Source organism: Anarhichas minor, unplaced genomic scaffold, assembly GCF_050575085.1.
Source record: "Anarhichas minor isolate MPS153535 unplaced genomic scaffold, ASM5057508v1 ptg000026l, whole genome shotgun sequence".
In the NCBI taxonomy this organism is placed as follows: domain Eukaryota; kingdom Metazoa; phylum Chordata; class Actinopteri; order Perciformes; family Anarhichadidae; genus Anarhichas; species Anarhichas minor.
Genome location: NW_027466472.1, coordinates 11382087 through 11398963, shown reverse-complemented (window position 1 = coordinate 11398963; position 16877 = coordinate 11382087). Strand labels below are relative to the sequence as shown.

Below are 16877 nucleotides of genomic sequence, written 5' to 3'. Positions count from 1 at the left end.
GACGGTGTTCTGCCTCACTTCTTATGTATTTATGTTTCAACCTAACCTACTTTATTATACCTCTGATGTTGAGGTGTGTTGTTACTCCCTCTTTGTCATGAATTTTGATGAAACTTTGAATTTTCAGCAGTAATCTGTTAATGCAGGGGTCGTATGGAAAACTCAAAGTACGGCTTATTTAAAGAAATTGCTTGTGTAGCTTCTTGGATCATAAAACAGCCAACCCTGAGTCCTCTGGAGGACAAAGTAGATTATCATAATGGTTGTCTTTATGAGTCAGCAGTGGAGCTCGAAGGGAAATGTAGCAAGGCAGAGAAGGGTATTTATGTCATGCAACAAAACTCCTTGGCATGACTCGATCTCAAGACTGATTTACTCCCAAATTCTCCACATTTCTAGAAAATTGAATTCTTAGACCTTGGTTACATATTTTATTAGAAAGTGGTCCAGCTCTGATAATGTTCAGAGCATTATGGGCCTTGATACAAATCATCATATCCCTCCTGCTTTTAAAGTAAACCAATTGGAGTCTCATTCAATTTGTGCTTTGAAGTACACATTGCCTGAACAAAATAAATCTATCATCAAATCGCATCTTTATTTGGCCTTTGAGATGGATTAGTTATTTACAAAAATAAATTGGATTACACAATTACCTGGCCAGTCTTGAGCCATCAAGCTTTTCCTTTTTTTTTGTATTGTAGAATTTTATATATATAATACACAGATATAAATCTATAGTTAAATTCACTGTAAAACTGCATTGTAATTTATATACATTGCTGTAACTTTTCAAGATATTTTTCTAATTAACTAGTAATCAAAGCTGTCAGGTAAATTTAGTGAAGTGGATAGAACAGTACTTTTCTTCATAATGTAGTGGAGTTATTGAAGTATTGGGTAGCATACCAACTAAACGCGTCAGAATTCTGATTATGCTGTAGACCTCTTTCCATAAACACTGAGTAAACTGATGTGATATTTAATGAACGCAAATGGGAACAATTGTCTTGAGTTTGGCAATTAGTAAATGCCTGCTGTGTGTTGTGCAGCACACCCTCGAAGGCCTTCACACACGAGTGACTACAGGCCAATAAGGACCACCACCACCTCCCCTCAAAGGCTGGATTCATGAGTGCAGGGCGGAGTGATGTGTGAATCCAGCCTGAAAAGCTTAATTTAGACTCTCACTGCACAGCGGCCGGCGCACACTGGGACTCCCTGTTGTGGACTTAAACTGGCCGGAGTAGTTGTCTTCAGGTCAGCTCAACAGTGTACACAGAAATGCACATTCTTCTGTAGTTTCCCAAGCCTTTCCACACTCCCTTATTTTGCCTTGAGAAAGCGCTGACCTTAGCCACAAGGGCGCCATGTGTGAGTGAGTGTCGCATGCTCTTGGCAACACGCCTAGTGCCTTCCAATTCACCAACACAGTGATCTTTCAGTTGCAGGGTCTGAAAGGCAACTTCTACGTATCCGGTGGATTAGGTTTGGGAGTTGTGTGTGTGTGTGAGTGAGCTCAAACATCAGCTGGTGACGGTGCATAATCTGTATCCACGGGCACCTTTTGCTTTTTTAAGATGGTGTTCACTTAAGCCCAACCCACAGACCAGCCTGTGGGCCAGTCCTCATACAAACTGACCCCATACAAACCCCTCAAACCCTCGCTTAGACCTGAATTTTATTTTCTACAGTTGATACCAAATATGGCATTCTCAAATTTGTGCAGCTATCAAAAAACAAGCGAATCCAAAATCAATATTTTCAGAATACAATGTTTATAACTGACGTTAAAACTTTGTGTCGGAGTTTAACTCTTTAGAAAAGATAGTTCTTTAATTTTTGACAATTAAGAGCAGAAGTTGACATAAACAGCACAGAATGGTCACGTGCACCAGAAGTTCCCAGCTATATTATCTTAAGACTTAAATGGTGATTCTGCCCAAAAGGGCACATGTGACCATTAGATGGTGCCAAATACACTCTAGGTAACGAGACCCACAGAGTTTGAAGGTTGCTGGTTTTTGTTGAGCCCGGCTCAGGTGAACCACGCACACACACACACGCACACAGCAGCCTCTGAGCAGCCTATCTGCGTGTTTCCGGTCCGGATGGTTCGTTAGAATTCAGCTCATGTCTTGGAGGTCACTGCTCCGCTATGCAAATCAACCCTTCTGCTCCTTAAGAGCCCTCTGTTCTGCTCCGAGGGTCACTGCAGAGCGCCGGGCCGCAGAAAACACCAACGGTTGTCAGGGAAGCTCTGGAGGAGGGAGGCAGAATCTCATTAGATTTCCTCCGATGAAGAAGGTACATTGTGTGGAGGTCAATGCATCCAACAAGACGAGCTCCGGAAGTCAGATGTGGAAAATATGCCATGTGACCGGTGCCAATATTCAAAGGAAGCCTAGATGCCCCACAATTCTCTTTTATATCCATGCGCTCACCCGGTTAGTATTTATTGCAGCCCGCGGCATCATAAAGCGGCGGCATGTTCCCACAGCCGACAAGTCTAATCATAAATGTGGTTATGATAATCAGTATGCAGGTGCGTGTATGGGCACCTGTGCCACGTGTGCCATCACGCGCGGAATGACTATCATCTTCATTAGAAACTCTCCAAAGCTGCAGTTTCGTTTGTTTTGTGTCAATATATTTGTCACTTTCGTGTCACCATGCCGTAGCAGAGTGGTATTTTAATTACGGAGGGCTTCAGCTTCAAACCCCCTTAGAAACGTTCCCGTTCAGAGGCCACCCGAGCCTGAGCAAAACTGTGACGAGCAGTTAATTGGCGCGGCGGCGCTTTGAAGCGAGCCGCGGGACAGCAGCGCTCTGAAACCGAAGGAGACGAACCAGCGAGGTGCCACAAAAGGTACAGGGGAAACGGTAAACCCACAGATGAGAACTGAAACGCATTCGGGATAATCCCATGTGTACATGTGACATACTTAGAAGAAAAAAGTTTGGGAGGGTTGGTCCGCAGGTTGCGCAAAGTGTAGAGAGAGAGAGAAAGGGATACGCGAATTGGTGCGCGCTGGGAACCATCCGGACAAGAGCTGAAAGACGGATATTCCCTGCCTCAGGACACACCCTCCATGCGCTCTCTCTCTCTCTCTCTCTCTCTCTCTCTCTCTCTCTCCCTCTCTCCCTCTCATTGTTTCCCACACTGACTCTGTCGCCGCCGGGCTTCGTATCGGGTTAACAACTGACCAACCACCGGCTTAGATGAGAGAAGCGCAAAGTGAAATCATTCCCCTGGAGAGGCGCAACTTCGGTGCCGGCTTTCATGCACTCATCACGAAGTAGGACGAACATAGATGGGGTTTTTTAAAGTATTTTTGTGCGTTAACCAGGCTTGAAGAGAGACCGAAGAAGAAGAAGAGAGAGTGTGAGCTCAATTGGATGAGAGTTCAAGTCAAGAGTGAGCCGGCAGATTGGACCTTTTAAAGCCTCTTAACGCAGTTGGTGGGAGGAATACAGCGCAAAGGGGAGCGTGTTTGTGTGTCATTCCCAGTGGAAATCCACCCCGGACACAGCGGCAAGGGGTTGATCAGGTGTGCGTTTTATGAGGTCGGTGGGTGGGTAGGGGGGATAAATCCAAGCGGAGACAGATAGTTATGGTTTCTCTGACCTGGACGCGATGAAGTGGCTCTGCGTGAGTTTCAGGGTTTAAGAACCGGAGAGGAGGAGAGCTGGGCGGACGGACGGACGCAGGGAGGGAGGAGGAGGAGGAGGAGGAGGGGGACACACCGCCAAAGCGCACAACACGGTCCCCGATCCCCTGACGCAGGGATGGAGAGCACAGGAGCGCACAGGGTAACTGGGCTCGATCCCAGAAACGGGAGCGGAAAGATCACTGCGAGGCCAGGCACGAGGAGTGACGGACACCGGGGACACCTCCACCTGCAGCGGACTGTGATTTTTCTGGTCGCGCTCACGATACAACCGCAGGTAAGCCACCGATTAAGTGCTATTTCGGGCGGCATGTACTTAAACCCCCGGAGCTGACTTTTAATGTGGTTCACTCTGTATTTATTATCACAGCTGCGTGAAAACAGTCAATAATGGAGTACACACGCACACGCACACACCCTGTTCCTTCCCTCTTTGTGCTGCCCTCATTCTGCTCCTATGGCGCTGTGCCCACCTGTTGTTTCTGCCCGCTGGTGTCTATTATCCTACGCAACACTAGCACTACTCTAAGCCTGTTTTAGAAGCGTGGGCTGCAAATATCACTGCAAAAATGTGTGTTGGCATATGAATATTTAAGCAGGATCACATTTGTATTTAGTATTATAGAGGTCAGTGTTTATTACTCCATTGTTCGTAAACAAAAAGTATATAATGAGGCGGACAACACACAAACCAAGCATGATGTATAACGGAACAATTGGTTATTATTTAGATACGACCTTTTTTTGGAGGGACTGTGATGGCTCCTCAGTGAAGACGATAAATAACACCTTAATTACGCACCACACACCCTCGGTTCAGTGTCCACGAGCTGCAGTGGCTGCATCTGCTGTTTTTATTTTATTTTTTACATTATTTGCAATACAGACACACTTTGATCGTTTCCTATCCCCTCGATCTTAACATCTCGTAGACTTTCTTTTGTGTTTTACAGTGCGTTCTATTAAACAGCATATAATCACTGCAGCAACTTGTCAGTGATTCAGACAAGCATTAGCTTAAGGCATTATGGGCATTATTTTTGGTAGAATGGAAATGCTTTGGATATGCCAACATAATATTGTGCACGAAGGCGAAAACCCACAAAACATTTTTCCGTTTTTTGCCCTGCGAGCTGTCAGCTGCTGCTGCTGGCCTGATCAGGATGCCTGTGATGTATGACAGGATCCAACAGTAGCAAGAACAGGCCCAGAGGTGCTCCAACGTGTGCATGTGCTGTGTTTGTGTGTGTGTTTGTGTGTGTGTGTGTGTGTGTGCATGTTTTTTTTCTAAACACTTAAGCTTACATTCAGCATCTGTGTCTTGGGTGTGTGTGGAGCCCGGGGCCACAGCCGAATAAACTCCGGGGCGTGTGAATGTTGAACGTTCGGGCAGCTCTGCGTGTCTCTCTCTCTGCACCTCTGCAACCTCCTCACAGCTGAGGAACAACACACTCCACTCCCTCCATTCTCTGACCGCACTGCAGTGAGAAACACACACAATCCTCTGCTGCTGCCGGGGACTGTTTATCAATGCAGGAGACAGGAGATCATGTTCACGAGGACACACTCAGACCTGCTTACAGAGTGAAGCTTATTGACTGTCCAGCGTGATGTCTGTTGTCCAGGTTTATTATCACCAAGGCTCAAACTGCAGCACAGCGGGAGCCTTGGGGATACTGTGACAACGTGAGTTTCAGTTTGTCAGATTCAAAAGGTTAAATTTGGTTAGTCTACACTTTATCATCAGCTTTCTCTCAAATGTGTCACGCATCAGGAGCATAAACAGTTTCACATACAACAGAGCTTGTATTTGTCTTTATAAGCAAGTGATTTGAATACTGAGGAAACCTGTTGTTCTAACTGGAAATCCCTCAGGACATGATGAGATGTGCTGAGGTGTTGAGAAGCTCAGCTGCCAATATTTTTATTATCAATTAATATGCCAGATACTTTCAATCATTCTGTCCATAAAATGTCAGAAAATAAAATGCTGAGACAAGTCAAAGGTATAACTTCTATAAAAAGCTCATTTTGTCTGAACGATAATTCTAAAACAAAAGATAATCCGTTTGTTAAGACAAAGAAAAACATTCACTCTTGGCATTTTAGAGGCTGACACAGACATTTTCCCCACATTCAATGTAAAATTACTTAAATTATTAATTGATTATCAAAATTGTTTCCCATACATTTTCTGTTGATCAAATAATAGATTAATAAAGTCATTGTTTCAGCTCATTGACATTTAAAGTATACACAAAAATATTTTTGAAAGCACTTTTCCTTTAGACCTGCATTCAAACTGCTACTTTCTAACGGTCTCGTCTGCCTTTTACAGTGAAACAGAGTTCAGCAAGTGACCCGTGAACGTGTTTAGATGGAGAGGATTTGTTTGTGAGCTACTCTGAGTTGTGTATGTAGTGATCCTTGAACTGCTCAACGCTCCCCTGCAGAGACTCGGCTTTGTCTCTCTCTCCCTTTCTCTGTCTGTCTGTCTCTCTCCCTCTCTCCCTCTCTCTGTCTGTCTCTCTCTGTCTGTCTCTCTCTGGTGAGTCCCAGCGCTGAAACGCTGGTATGCAGGGAATGGCTCGGGCAGCGAGAGGAGGAGAGGAAGAAAGGAGGATGTAGAGTGATGAGCGCCACTGTATCTCCACAAGCCTTTTGATGTAGACCAGTCCCCCCCCCCCACCCCCATGCCCCTGACCCCTCCCACCTCACCCCCTCAACCCCTCTCGGCTCAGGGGCATGAGAGGGACACACAAACCAAACACAATGGGGTGACTGAGATTCTGGCTCTATGTCGGGCGGCGGACACATGAGAGCTTGTTGGTTGTAGTGATTTCTGTCCACGATGAAGCGTACAACACCGCTGGGGATACATGACTCTAATTCCTGGACTTAATGAGCAATAATTAAGCTCAATGATTGTGCAAGGATGCCGGAAAGGGCTGTGAATTATTCAGATTTATTCATCACTTGAGGTTGCATGGCAAACTGAGATAACAGTGGCTTCATTTTTTTTGTATTTGCAATTGTTGGAAGAAGCCAAAGCTTAATTCTGCTACAGTGACACACACACACACACACACACACACATACATACACACACACATGCACGCACAAACCTGACCCCAATGCTCTGAGACTCCCAGGGGGTCTTGTTAACTCTAGTGTGTGTGTGTGTGTGTGTGTGTGTGTCCCCTCCACCCATCTTTAAACAGGGAGGGAACACAGAGAAAAGAAAGGGAGGCAGATGAAAAGGAGCATGGCAACAATGCAGAAAAGAGTTGCTAACCACAGAAAGAGAAATGACAGGAGGGTTACAGCTCGTTCCCAGATAGAGAAAGACGGAAGGAGGAGGAGGAGGAATCCCCCTCCCCCCCTCAGTGTCTTCCTCTCCTGGGAAGAGAGAGTGAGAAATAAGGGAGTGGTGGTGACACACAGGTGAAGTGAACGAAAAAGAAAGACAATGAAGTTGAGAGATAAATGGTTTGGCAGTGTGTCTCTGCATGATTTGAATGGAAAAGTTAGATTTATTCCTCTTTTAAAGGTCAAGCAGAGTTGTGTGAATCAAAGTCATGTGCTCATTTATTTTCTCTCTCTCACTCACTTGTCTGACGACTGTTGTCTTGTTACATATACTGATAAACACATGATACAGAGCAGACATGCAGGCTGCTGCAGATTCCCAGAAGTAGTGAGACAGCACATTGCAGGAAACATGAAAATCTGCTCTCAAACACTTTATGAATTGAGGTATTTTATTATGATGTTTTTATCAGGTGAAATTCCTGTTTTCTATTTTTACCGAATGGACGACAAGATGTCTAAATTGAGTGTAAGGGGATTGTGGTTCTTTTCTCGGTTTACAGTGTTTGGTCCCATGCATCTGTCATTAATAACGTTGCTGATTTTTGTGTCATTGTGGAAAAAAACGGGTGGTTCTGCATAGAAGTTGCCAAACCACCATTTGAAGTTTTGTGGCCAAAAATGGGATTTAGTGTCCTGGTTGTTGCACGAGACCACTGCAACTAAAGGTTTGTGTGTCCTTACGGTGGTCTACAATTACTTCTGATGAGCAGCAATACCTCAGCAACAAACAGCCTCTATGTATTACTAAACACCAAAAGTTAGAGGAAAAGCTTAACATTTTATTTCTTGTGGAGACTAAGTTAAGAGTTTGATACCACTCTCATGCATGTACAGTAAATATATAGCTACAGCCAATAGCCTTTAGCTTAGTGTAGCACAAAGACTGGAAAGAGGGAACCAGCTAGCCTGGATCTGTCTAAGTGATCCCGGTTAGAGGTGCTTAGTAGCACCTCTAAAGCTTATTCATTTACACGTAATATCTTGATTTATTAGTCTGTAAACTGAACGTTGATTTATGGTTGTACAGGAGGTTATTTGCTGGATATATCTTGATTATTCTGTAATCACTGCTGAAAGTCACATCTTCACATCTAACTCTCGGTAAGAAAGCTCATGAGCGTTTTCCCAATGTGACGCTCTATTCCTTGAAACGTTCTGTTCTACAGAGACTTGAAATCCCGTCCAGTTTCAAATTAGCTTCTGTTCCACTCGCTTTCATTTCTCACTAAAGACTTCTTTCATCTGTCTTTCTTAAATGCTTTCTGTCCATTTCTGAAGCTTAATTAGTATCTACAACTTTCCTAGACAGCAAAACCAGCACATTAAAACCCACACCACCAAACCCACACTCTAAACTCTCCTCTACCATCGAGGCAGCCATCTTTAAAATGTCCCGGCATTTTCAGAGAACCTAAACTTACCCTTAAATTTCAGCTGTTGACGTTTGTTGATTTTGCATCCGTGAGAACTTGCATATTGTAATTGCTTGTGTTTCCATGCACTGCCTTTGTTTAACAACAGATCATATATTAATGTAACTCTCTCCCCTCCTCTCTGCTCCTCGTCTCTCTGGACTCAGGTTGTGTCTGCAGTCGGGATGTTCGAGCTTCAGATCCATTACTTCGAGAACCCCCTCGGACTTCTGCAGAGTGGAGACTGCTGCGACCTGCAGGCCAGCGGCAGGCAGCGCTGCTCTGCCAGGGACCAATGTGACACTTTCTTCAAGGCCTGCCTCAAGGAGTACCAGGCCCGGGTCATCCCAACCGGAGCCTGCATCTTCGGGTTGGGCAGCACGGGGATCCTGGGTGGAAACTCCCAGTCGCTCTACCACCGAGGACACGATGGAGGAGGAGGAGGCGAGGATGGGTCTAATGGACAGATTGTCATTCCCTTCAAATACGCGTGGCCAGTAAGTACAGGGGCAGTGCTGGTTATCGGTATGGTTACCAAGGGAACAGGCTACGCTTCAAGTACAATACACTCAAAGTGAAGCTAGAGTTGAATAACAATGACACTCAGAGTTCAGACTCGCATGCTTTTACACCTCTTCTGTCCTTCCTCTGGGTACGGGTGAGAGTACTGGAAGTTATTTTAAATGTGTATGGTATATCACAGCATCTGTCACATTGGACTGCCTGCTAATAGAAAGTCAAATTTCAGAAATCATTCATTCATGATTGCCTTGATTCATACAGTGACAACCAAATTGTGGCTCAAATTATAGCAGAGGTGGGCCAACTTGCCTAAAAAGAAGACCACCACCTCCACAAAGAATAAATACAATTTCCTGAAATCAAATATTGATCTTAATGTAGATAAAGCAGTGGTGCTATTTCACACAGCTGTTGTTTGGACCAATAGTTCACCTGCAAAACTGATCACATTCCCATCAGCCTCAGCTGTACTTTGTATTTAGTGTTAATTGGCGAATGTCAGCATGCTAACACGCTAAACTGAGATGGTGGACATGGAAACAATTGTGCCTGTTAGCATCAACGTGTGATCATGGTTTGTGATGTTAGCATTTAGCTTAAAGCACAACTGTGCCGTGAAAAACGGCATTTTCACGTCTTTAGATCTCTACAAATCATTCACATATCCACAATATTACAGAATCTCATTTTATTTATCTGTGCAGTACGGTTTCTCATCCCTTGATCTTCTCAGAGTCGTATCTGTTTCTTCCTCTGGATATTTCTGTCCTCTTTCTCCCTTCTTTCCTCCGTCTATCCTGAACTTTCTGCACTCAAAACCTTTCGGTCCTCCAGGGCGTATCGAACAATCGTCTCGATTAAACTGCTTGCTGCTTCATCTTGTGTCCTCATTAAAGAGCAGACCAATTAATCTTCCATTAGCACCCCCAGTAATCGAGTGTGGCCGAGATAATCGATCATTCAATCCGCCTTTCTCTCCTCCTCCTGCCCTCCATCTCTCTCTCTTTTCTTTAGGTTTTTCTCCAAATAAATTCAGGAAGAAGCTAACAAAAACCTCATGTTTTAACAAAACAGTGTTTGATAGCCCGTATTAGGAGTGTTGCAAAATACCGGTGAGGATAATAGTGATATTTAAAAAATTAAATATTGATACCCTCCTCCTCCTCCTTCAATAATGCAGTGCCTCTTAAACCATGCTTTTTACGGTAGTTTTACTGTTATTTATATATAATTCAAGCCCATTGTTATGCATTAGAGCTGAAACCATTAGTCGATTAACTATTTTGATAGTCACTAAATCGTTTTTTTATTATACTAAACTGAACCTCTTTGGGGGTTTTGACTGTTGATTGGACAAAACAAACAATTTGAAGACATCAACTAGCTTTAACTATTTTCTGACGTTTTACATACCAAACCCTGAAAATAAAGGGTAAAGAAAATAAGGTGCAGTCTTAATATACTGTATATATACGATCATTTCACCTTGTTTTGTTTGTTTTGATCCCTGAAATCTTTACAAGGAAAGTTAGAAGCAGTAACACAAATATTGTCGTATGGCAGAGCTCCTAAAGTCTAATAATCCATCAGTCCATCCCTCCATCATCACCAATTATAGTGGCTTCTTTACTGCACTCTTTATTTCTGCAATTAATGCTTGTTCATCAATAAAACTAGAGTTAGAGGGGAATCCCTTTAAAGCGACTTGGCAGGGACAAGAAGGAGTGAGCCACAATTTTTCTGAGGATTGCAGAGGTTTTGTTTGCTTCTTAGTATTTCCTCCTGCAGTCTTTCCTTTCTTTTAGCCTTTGATCGCTCTCAGCATGGTTGACTTCTTTCTCATAATGAAAGTATAACAGAAATGGCAACAAAAGGCCTTGTGGCTCTGGTACGATTCATATTGTGCTGTAATAATGTTTGTAATATTGCACAAAACCCAAGTGAAGCTTCAGCACGACACACACATACACTCCTGATGTATCCACGCTGACATGAGCACACGCACACGCACACACACACACACACACACACACACACACACACACACACACACACACACGAGAATGTAACACACAGTTGGCTTGTTTCTTCTTCTCGATTAGTATCAGCCCATTTACCTGTGAGACTCTCTGTCCCAGAGCCAATTATCTTCCCTTATCTGTGTACAGTTTGCTTCTGTGTGCGCTTCAGTGTGTGTGCATCATGCATACTGCGTGTGTGCGCCACACGGTTTCTCCTGTATGTTGGGGAGGTGTGTGATTGGCAGGTAAAGGAGTGTGAGAAAGTTCTCCATCAGAAAGTCTACCTGGATCAGTTTCAGGGCTGGGCTGCAGTGGGGGGGGGGGGGGACATAGAGAGAGAAAGAGAGAGAGAGCGGGGACACACAGTGGCAGCGTGCATTTTGGGCTGAAAGACTCCCTTTATCCGCATGGCCATCTCTGAGAGGTGGAGGGAGGTAGGGAGGGAGGGAGGGAGGGTGATCCCCCTGCCCCAGGTGAGGGGATGAACAGGTGAGCGTAGTCATTATGAGGAAAGGTGAGCTCTTTCTGTCCCCTGCCCTCCCTCACTCGTTCTTTCTCCCACTAATCTCTTCAGGGAAATGTGCGCAGTCCCATTTGTGTGTCTGTGAATGTGAGCAAAGTTGTAATTCGTTGTGTTTGTTTTGCGTATAATGTCATCAAGGTTTCAGGGGAGGTTTTATCCCTGTTAGGCTGCTGTAAGTCTGTGCTGTGATGGCTCTGGTTACTGATGTCTCACTTTTTTACCAGCCAGTTACTGTAAACAACTGGTTCTCTCTGTTTATCTCTATCATGTGAGTCTCATGTACAGTCTTAATACACCAAACAAAAGACCCACTGCCCTGTCTGAAGCAACGGCAGTAAATGACCACAGTAATATATATGGACAGCTAATGGCACTAATATGTTTGTGTAAGAATACTTTACATTAAATAGTGTGTATGTAGGCTATGATGATTTATAATGCTTACTCAGAATCTCCCAGTAGATTTTCTCTGCCCTCAAAAAGTGTAAAAAGTCCCTTTTTAAACCTGCAAAGGTTTTCTCGAACTGTGGACAGAACAAGTCCAAACATCAAATCACCCTCAGCAGCCTCTTAAAGACTGTATTAAAAGACTAGTTTGATATTTTTGGGTAATGCGCTTCTTTGTTTTGTTGCTGAGAGTTAGATGAGATGATTGGCATCGCTCTCATGTCTGTGCAACAGCGTGAAGCGAGAGCTAGCAGCCGGTTAGCCAACACAGCAGTAAACAGCTAGCCAAGCTCTGTCCAGAGTTTAAAAATACGCCTGTCATCATTTGATTGAGGCTGGCTAACTAATGCTAAGCTAAGCTAACCACCTCCCAGCCCCTGCTCCGTAGTCTCCTTTATATGCAGACATGAGAGTAGCATTAATCGTTGAGTGGATGCATTTTACAGATACGTCACTAAAGATGCCGCCTCTTAGGCGACTAGTCGACAAATCGGTCGTTTTGATCTTGGTCGACTAAGATCCCTTCAGTCGATCAGTTGGTTTTCATTACTTATTTCCAAGAAACTGACGAACACTTCTCTGGTAAACACAAGATGTAAAGTGGTGTTATTGTGTGATTCTTTGTGGAATCGACTAATCGAGTGTTAGCTGACTAAGAATTAATTTTGTCGAGGAACTATGACAGAGGATTTGATGAAATGTCTCTGCTGTTTACCTCGTCCAGATGTTGCTTTGCCTCCTATCAGCGATCTTACAGATACACAGAGGGTCGTATCTTCATTTTGGCCACAGCGATAGAATCACAGACACTCAGAGGTCTGGGATGTTTTAGCTGCTGCGCCTCCGCTGAGACGGGAAAAGTTCATAAATGCAAAGTCATTCCTTTCAGCCCTCTCTCTGCTGCTGGTTTTACTGTTCAATCTGTTTGGATGACGTGGGGAACAGAGCGAACTGCCAAGAGAGAGTGCTCAGTTTGTTTATCTGACAAAAGTGTTTGTCAGGAGGATGAATGGAAAGTTAAAGAGAAGGTAAGCTGGCAGGTACACAGTGCAAAACTAATGACCAGGTGGTGCTTATTTGTCAGTCTATACGTCTAGATTCTGCACATGACAACTGCTTACCAGACATTGTGGGAACTAAATCTGATGTTTCCTGACCTTTTGTCCCTCAGAAGTAGTTCATCAAGCTCTGGTTAAGGCCTGCTCTTTTGTTAAAAGGACCTGTGACAAATGACAATATGATATAGATGCTATAGAATTACTGTTAACGTGAAACGAATGGAGTGAAGTTCCCACCGTTTATAATCCTCATGTCAAGTTTTAAAACTCATTCATGGTCAGCTTCACTGCCAGAGGCCATAGCTGACTGTTGCTGCGAGAGACTCACATTGGGCTGAGAGTGTGCGCGCTAATTTCTGTGTGTGTGTGTGTGTGTGTCAATTGTCCCGTGTCATTAGATGTATCTTGTGCGTTTGCATAGATATGAGTCTTATATATTTGTGTTATCACATTCTGAGCCGAATGCTGATTCATCATGAAGAAGAGAAATACAGTCAATAGATTCATCATTTTGTTCTGATGTTTGCTATCCACACGCAAAGTTTTAAGCCAAAAATTAAGCCAAAATATTTTTTGACAAGATTCTTATTTCTAAGATGTGATGTTGGTGCTACGTGCTGTTATCTATTTAGAATTTAAAGAGGCTCAGGTGGCCGAGTGTTTAAGTCACATATCATATACAAAAGTCGTCCTCAATGTTGAATTTACTTCAGCTTAATGTGGACAGTTTTCATTGCAACTACTTCACTGTTTTTCAGAAATTTTTGTCAGGCAGCTTCTTGACGCAGAGCTCTGAGTTCAACATGCAAAGTGCGGCCATCATGCAAATAGGTTCAGGTGTAGCTGCTGTGAGTCTTCTTCCCATCAGTGTCTGTCTGCTCTCCTGTTATTCTGCTTTCCCTGTGTTTCTTAAGAAATATAAATAGAAAAGGTCCTACAATAAAAATCCCACTTAAGTAAAAGTCCAGAAGTATTATCAGCAACATGTTCGGTTTGAATTAGCAGTAACTTTGCCACAGACACCCGCTTCGTAATACTACAAATATATAATCATTGCAATACTTTCATCAGTGGTCCATAGGCTCAATCACCATTGTGTTACCTCCTTTAGCGTTTGATAATGACTTAACAGACATTTTTTTAAATGAAAATCTTTGAGATTGCCACTTTAATTTGGCTGTTTAGATTTCATCATCTAAGATGTTTAAAAGGAAATTCTCTCTTTGGTGGAGCTGATAACATCTCATAAACAGCCCTATATAGGTGAAACAAATGCAGAGACAATAAATAGTCCGGCACATAGCCAATTGTCGTCTCTATCCTTTTTATTGAGGTTAAACAAATGATATATAATGTGTTGAGTTACTGATTAGATGAGCAAGTAGGTGGATTGGGTTGCCTTTGCACAGAGCCAGGCTAGATGTTTCACCCTGTTTCCAGTCTTAATGCTAAGCTAAGCTAACCGCCTGCTGCCTGTAGCTTCATATTAAGCATACAGACAAGAGAGAGGTTTCAATCTTTTCATCTAACGCTCTGCAAGAAGGCAAATAAGCATTTTTCCCAAAATGTTAAAACTAAACTTTAAATGTTGAATCTTAACATAAAAGTAACCAGTAGGCCTAGTTGTCTGGTAAATGGAGTAAAAAAAACACAATATATCAGTTCAATATAGTACTTGAGTTAATGTATTTAGTTACCTTCCATCACTGAAACTGATCAGAAGAGACCCGATCATATCAGACACACACACACACACTCTTTCACACACATGTGTAACCTTTGCATTCCTGCTGTGTGGGAGCCGAACAGGAGGAAGTCAGTGAAGGGAAACGAAAGGAGAGGAGAATAGTTGGAGCTTTCTTTCTTTCCAGAGTCTCTCTTTCACTCTTTCTCCTCCTGTCGTTTGAGCTCTCCTCTCTTTTGTCCCTTAATTGACTCTCCTACGCAGCCTTGCATACCTGCGTGTACGCTGATACTGTTGTGCACATCGTTTGTACACACAAACCGGCAGGCTTGTATACACACACTCACACACACGCACACACTCACACACACACTTTTAGTCTACCCCAAACACACAGATCAGGAATTCATCAGCCAGCAACACACAAAACACAAAGAAGGTTAATTCTTCTGGGATCTGGAGCTTGTGTTTTTTAGAGATAAGTTAATAACTCGGGGGGGGGGGGGGTAAACGTCTCAAGGGAAGCGTGTTTTAATGATTTCATTTGTGTGCAAATTGGATTGAGGGTGGGAGTTTCTTTATTAGGAGAGAAAAGAGGAAGAGGTACCTTGATTTACATGATCTCAGTGAAATTACAGTCTCTGGATGTCATTGTGTGTCATTGAATGTATGGTATACAATCCTTTAAACACACGGATGTAATCACAGCAAATAGTTGACTTTCTTCGCCATCGATCTCTTTCTCTTCTTGTCATATCTCATCACCCTCCTTCCTCCACCTCCAACATCTCCCACACACACCCTGTTCTCCGTGTCACTGCCCTCCAGTGATGTTCGGCCACATCACGTCCCGGTGGATTACGCAGAGCAGGCAGAGATATACGATAGCTGTCATAGATCCTCCCTCTTCTCTCTCTCCGGGGTTTCTCGTGTTGCCCGAAACTTGACAGGAGCAACCACAAACATTTCACTGAGCCGTCACATCATGAAACATATTCTGACCAGAGTCCTGAGTAATGATTTCAACCCTGTCCCATGATGCCTCTCCAGCTCCGCTCTGTCATTCCTGTCCACTGAGATACATTATCCTTATTGTAGCAAAATACTGTAGCACATATCACGGAAAAGGCATTTTTCTTATGTTGACAGATACTCTAAATATATATTTTATGAGAGGAGGTTCAGCCATTGTTTAATGGAGAGTAGGTGACTGGATTCCCAATTAAGGAGAATAGTTTCCATGGCGATAGACAAACGTAAAGATGTATTGCTCGTTATTATAAAATCTTACAGGTCGCCGAGAACGCAGATGGATTAATTGACTATTAAAATAATCGTTGGTTGCCCTTATCTGTCTACCTATCTCAACCAAGTGGTGTTTTAATGCAAATAACTTTCATTCCGCTGTTGTTCTCTAATATTTCTCTCACGTCAATTTGAGACCAACAAGTTTAGGTTGTCATAGAAAATTGATGCGCCTCCTTTTTAAAAGAAAGATATCAGACGTGTTGTAGGGTTTGGATTTCCCAGTTTGGCTCAGATGGTCAAAAGTAACCACATGACCATTTTCATAGAGATCTCTTAAATGTAAAAGTCCTGCAATTTGTTTCTCAAGACTGTAGAAATACGGGCACACAAACACACACACACACACACACACACACACACACACACACACACACACACTGTTAACACACACCATCCTGTGCAGACACACACCACTCCCAGACCATTTTCTCTCTCATAATGCCTCTCTCTGAAAGTCCAGCCGTGGATGTGAAGCGTCCAGACAAGGTAATTTCCTGCGGAAGTCGGAGAAGAGGCAGGAGGGGGGTTTGGAGGGGATGAGGGCAAGCGGTCTGGTCTGCGGGGGGGGGGGGGGGGGGGGATGGTGTAAAGAGCTGAGATTAATGAGCCAAAGGGTAAAGTTGATGCGCTGTGGAGGAGAGACTGAGTAACGAAGAAGGAAGTGCGAGTCGGGAGGGTTTAGTGGATGGTCTCAGTGTGGGGCACAGGTGTTTTGGGCGGGGGTGCAGATGTGTGTCTGTCATAACGTCTTACTCACCCTGGGGAGAGAGTCATAAGCAGCAGGAGGTAAAGGAGGGGAGAGATGATGGGGAGGACCGGGTGAAGATGGGGCAGGACGACATGGAGGATTAGGGCATGT

The 16877-nt window shown here is 43.7% G+C and overlaps 1 protein-coding gene across 1 annotated transcript in view; it reads left to right on the top strand.

Moving 5' to 3' along the window:
• Positions 1-3789: 3789 nt before the first annotated feature.
• Positions 3790-16877, top strand: part of LOC142959344 (uncharacterized) — a 42868-nt gene continuing 29780 nt past the window's right edge. The window contains exons 1-2 of the mRNA XM_076100597.1: positions 3790-3948; positions 8623-8952. Coding sequence (XP_075956712.1) covers positions 3790-3948; positions 8623-8952 — 489 coding nt within the window. The remainder of the gene's footprint in view (positions 3949-8622; positions 8953-16877) is intronic.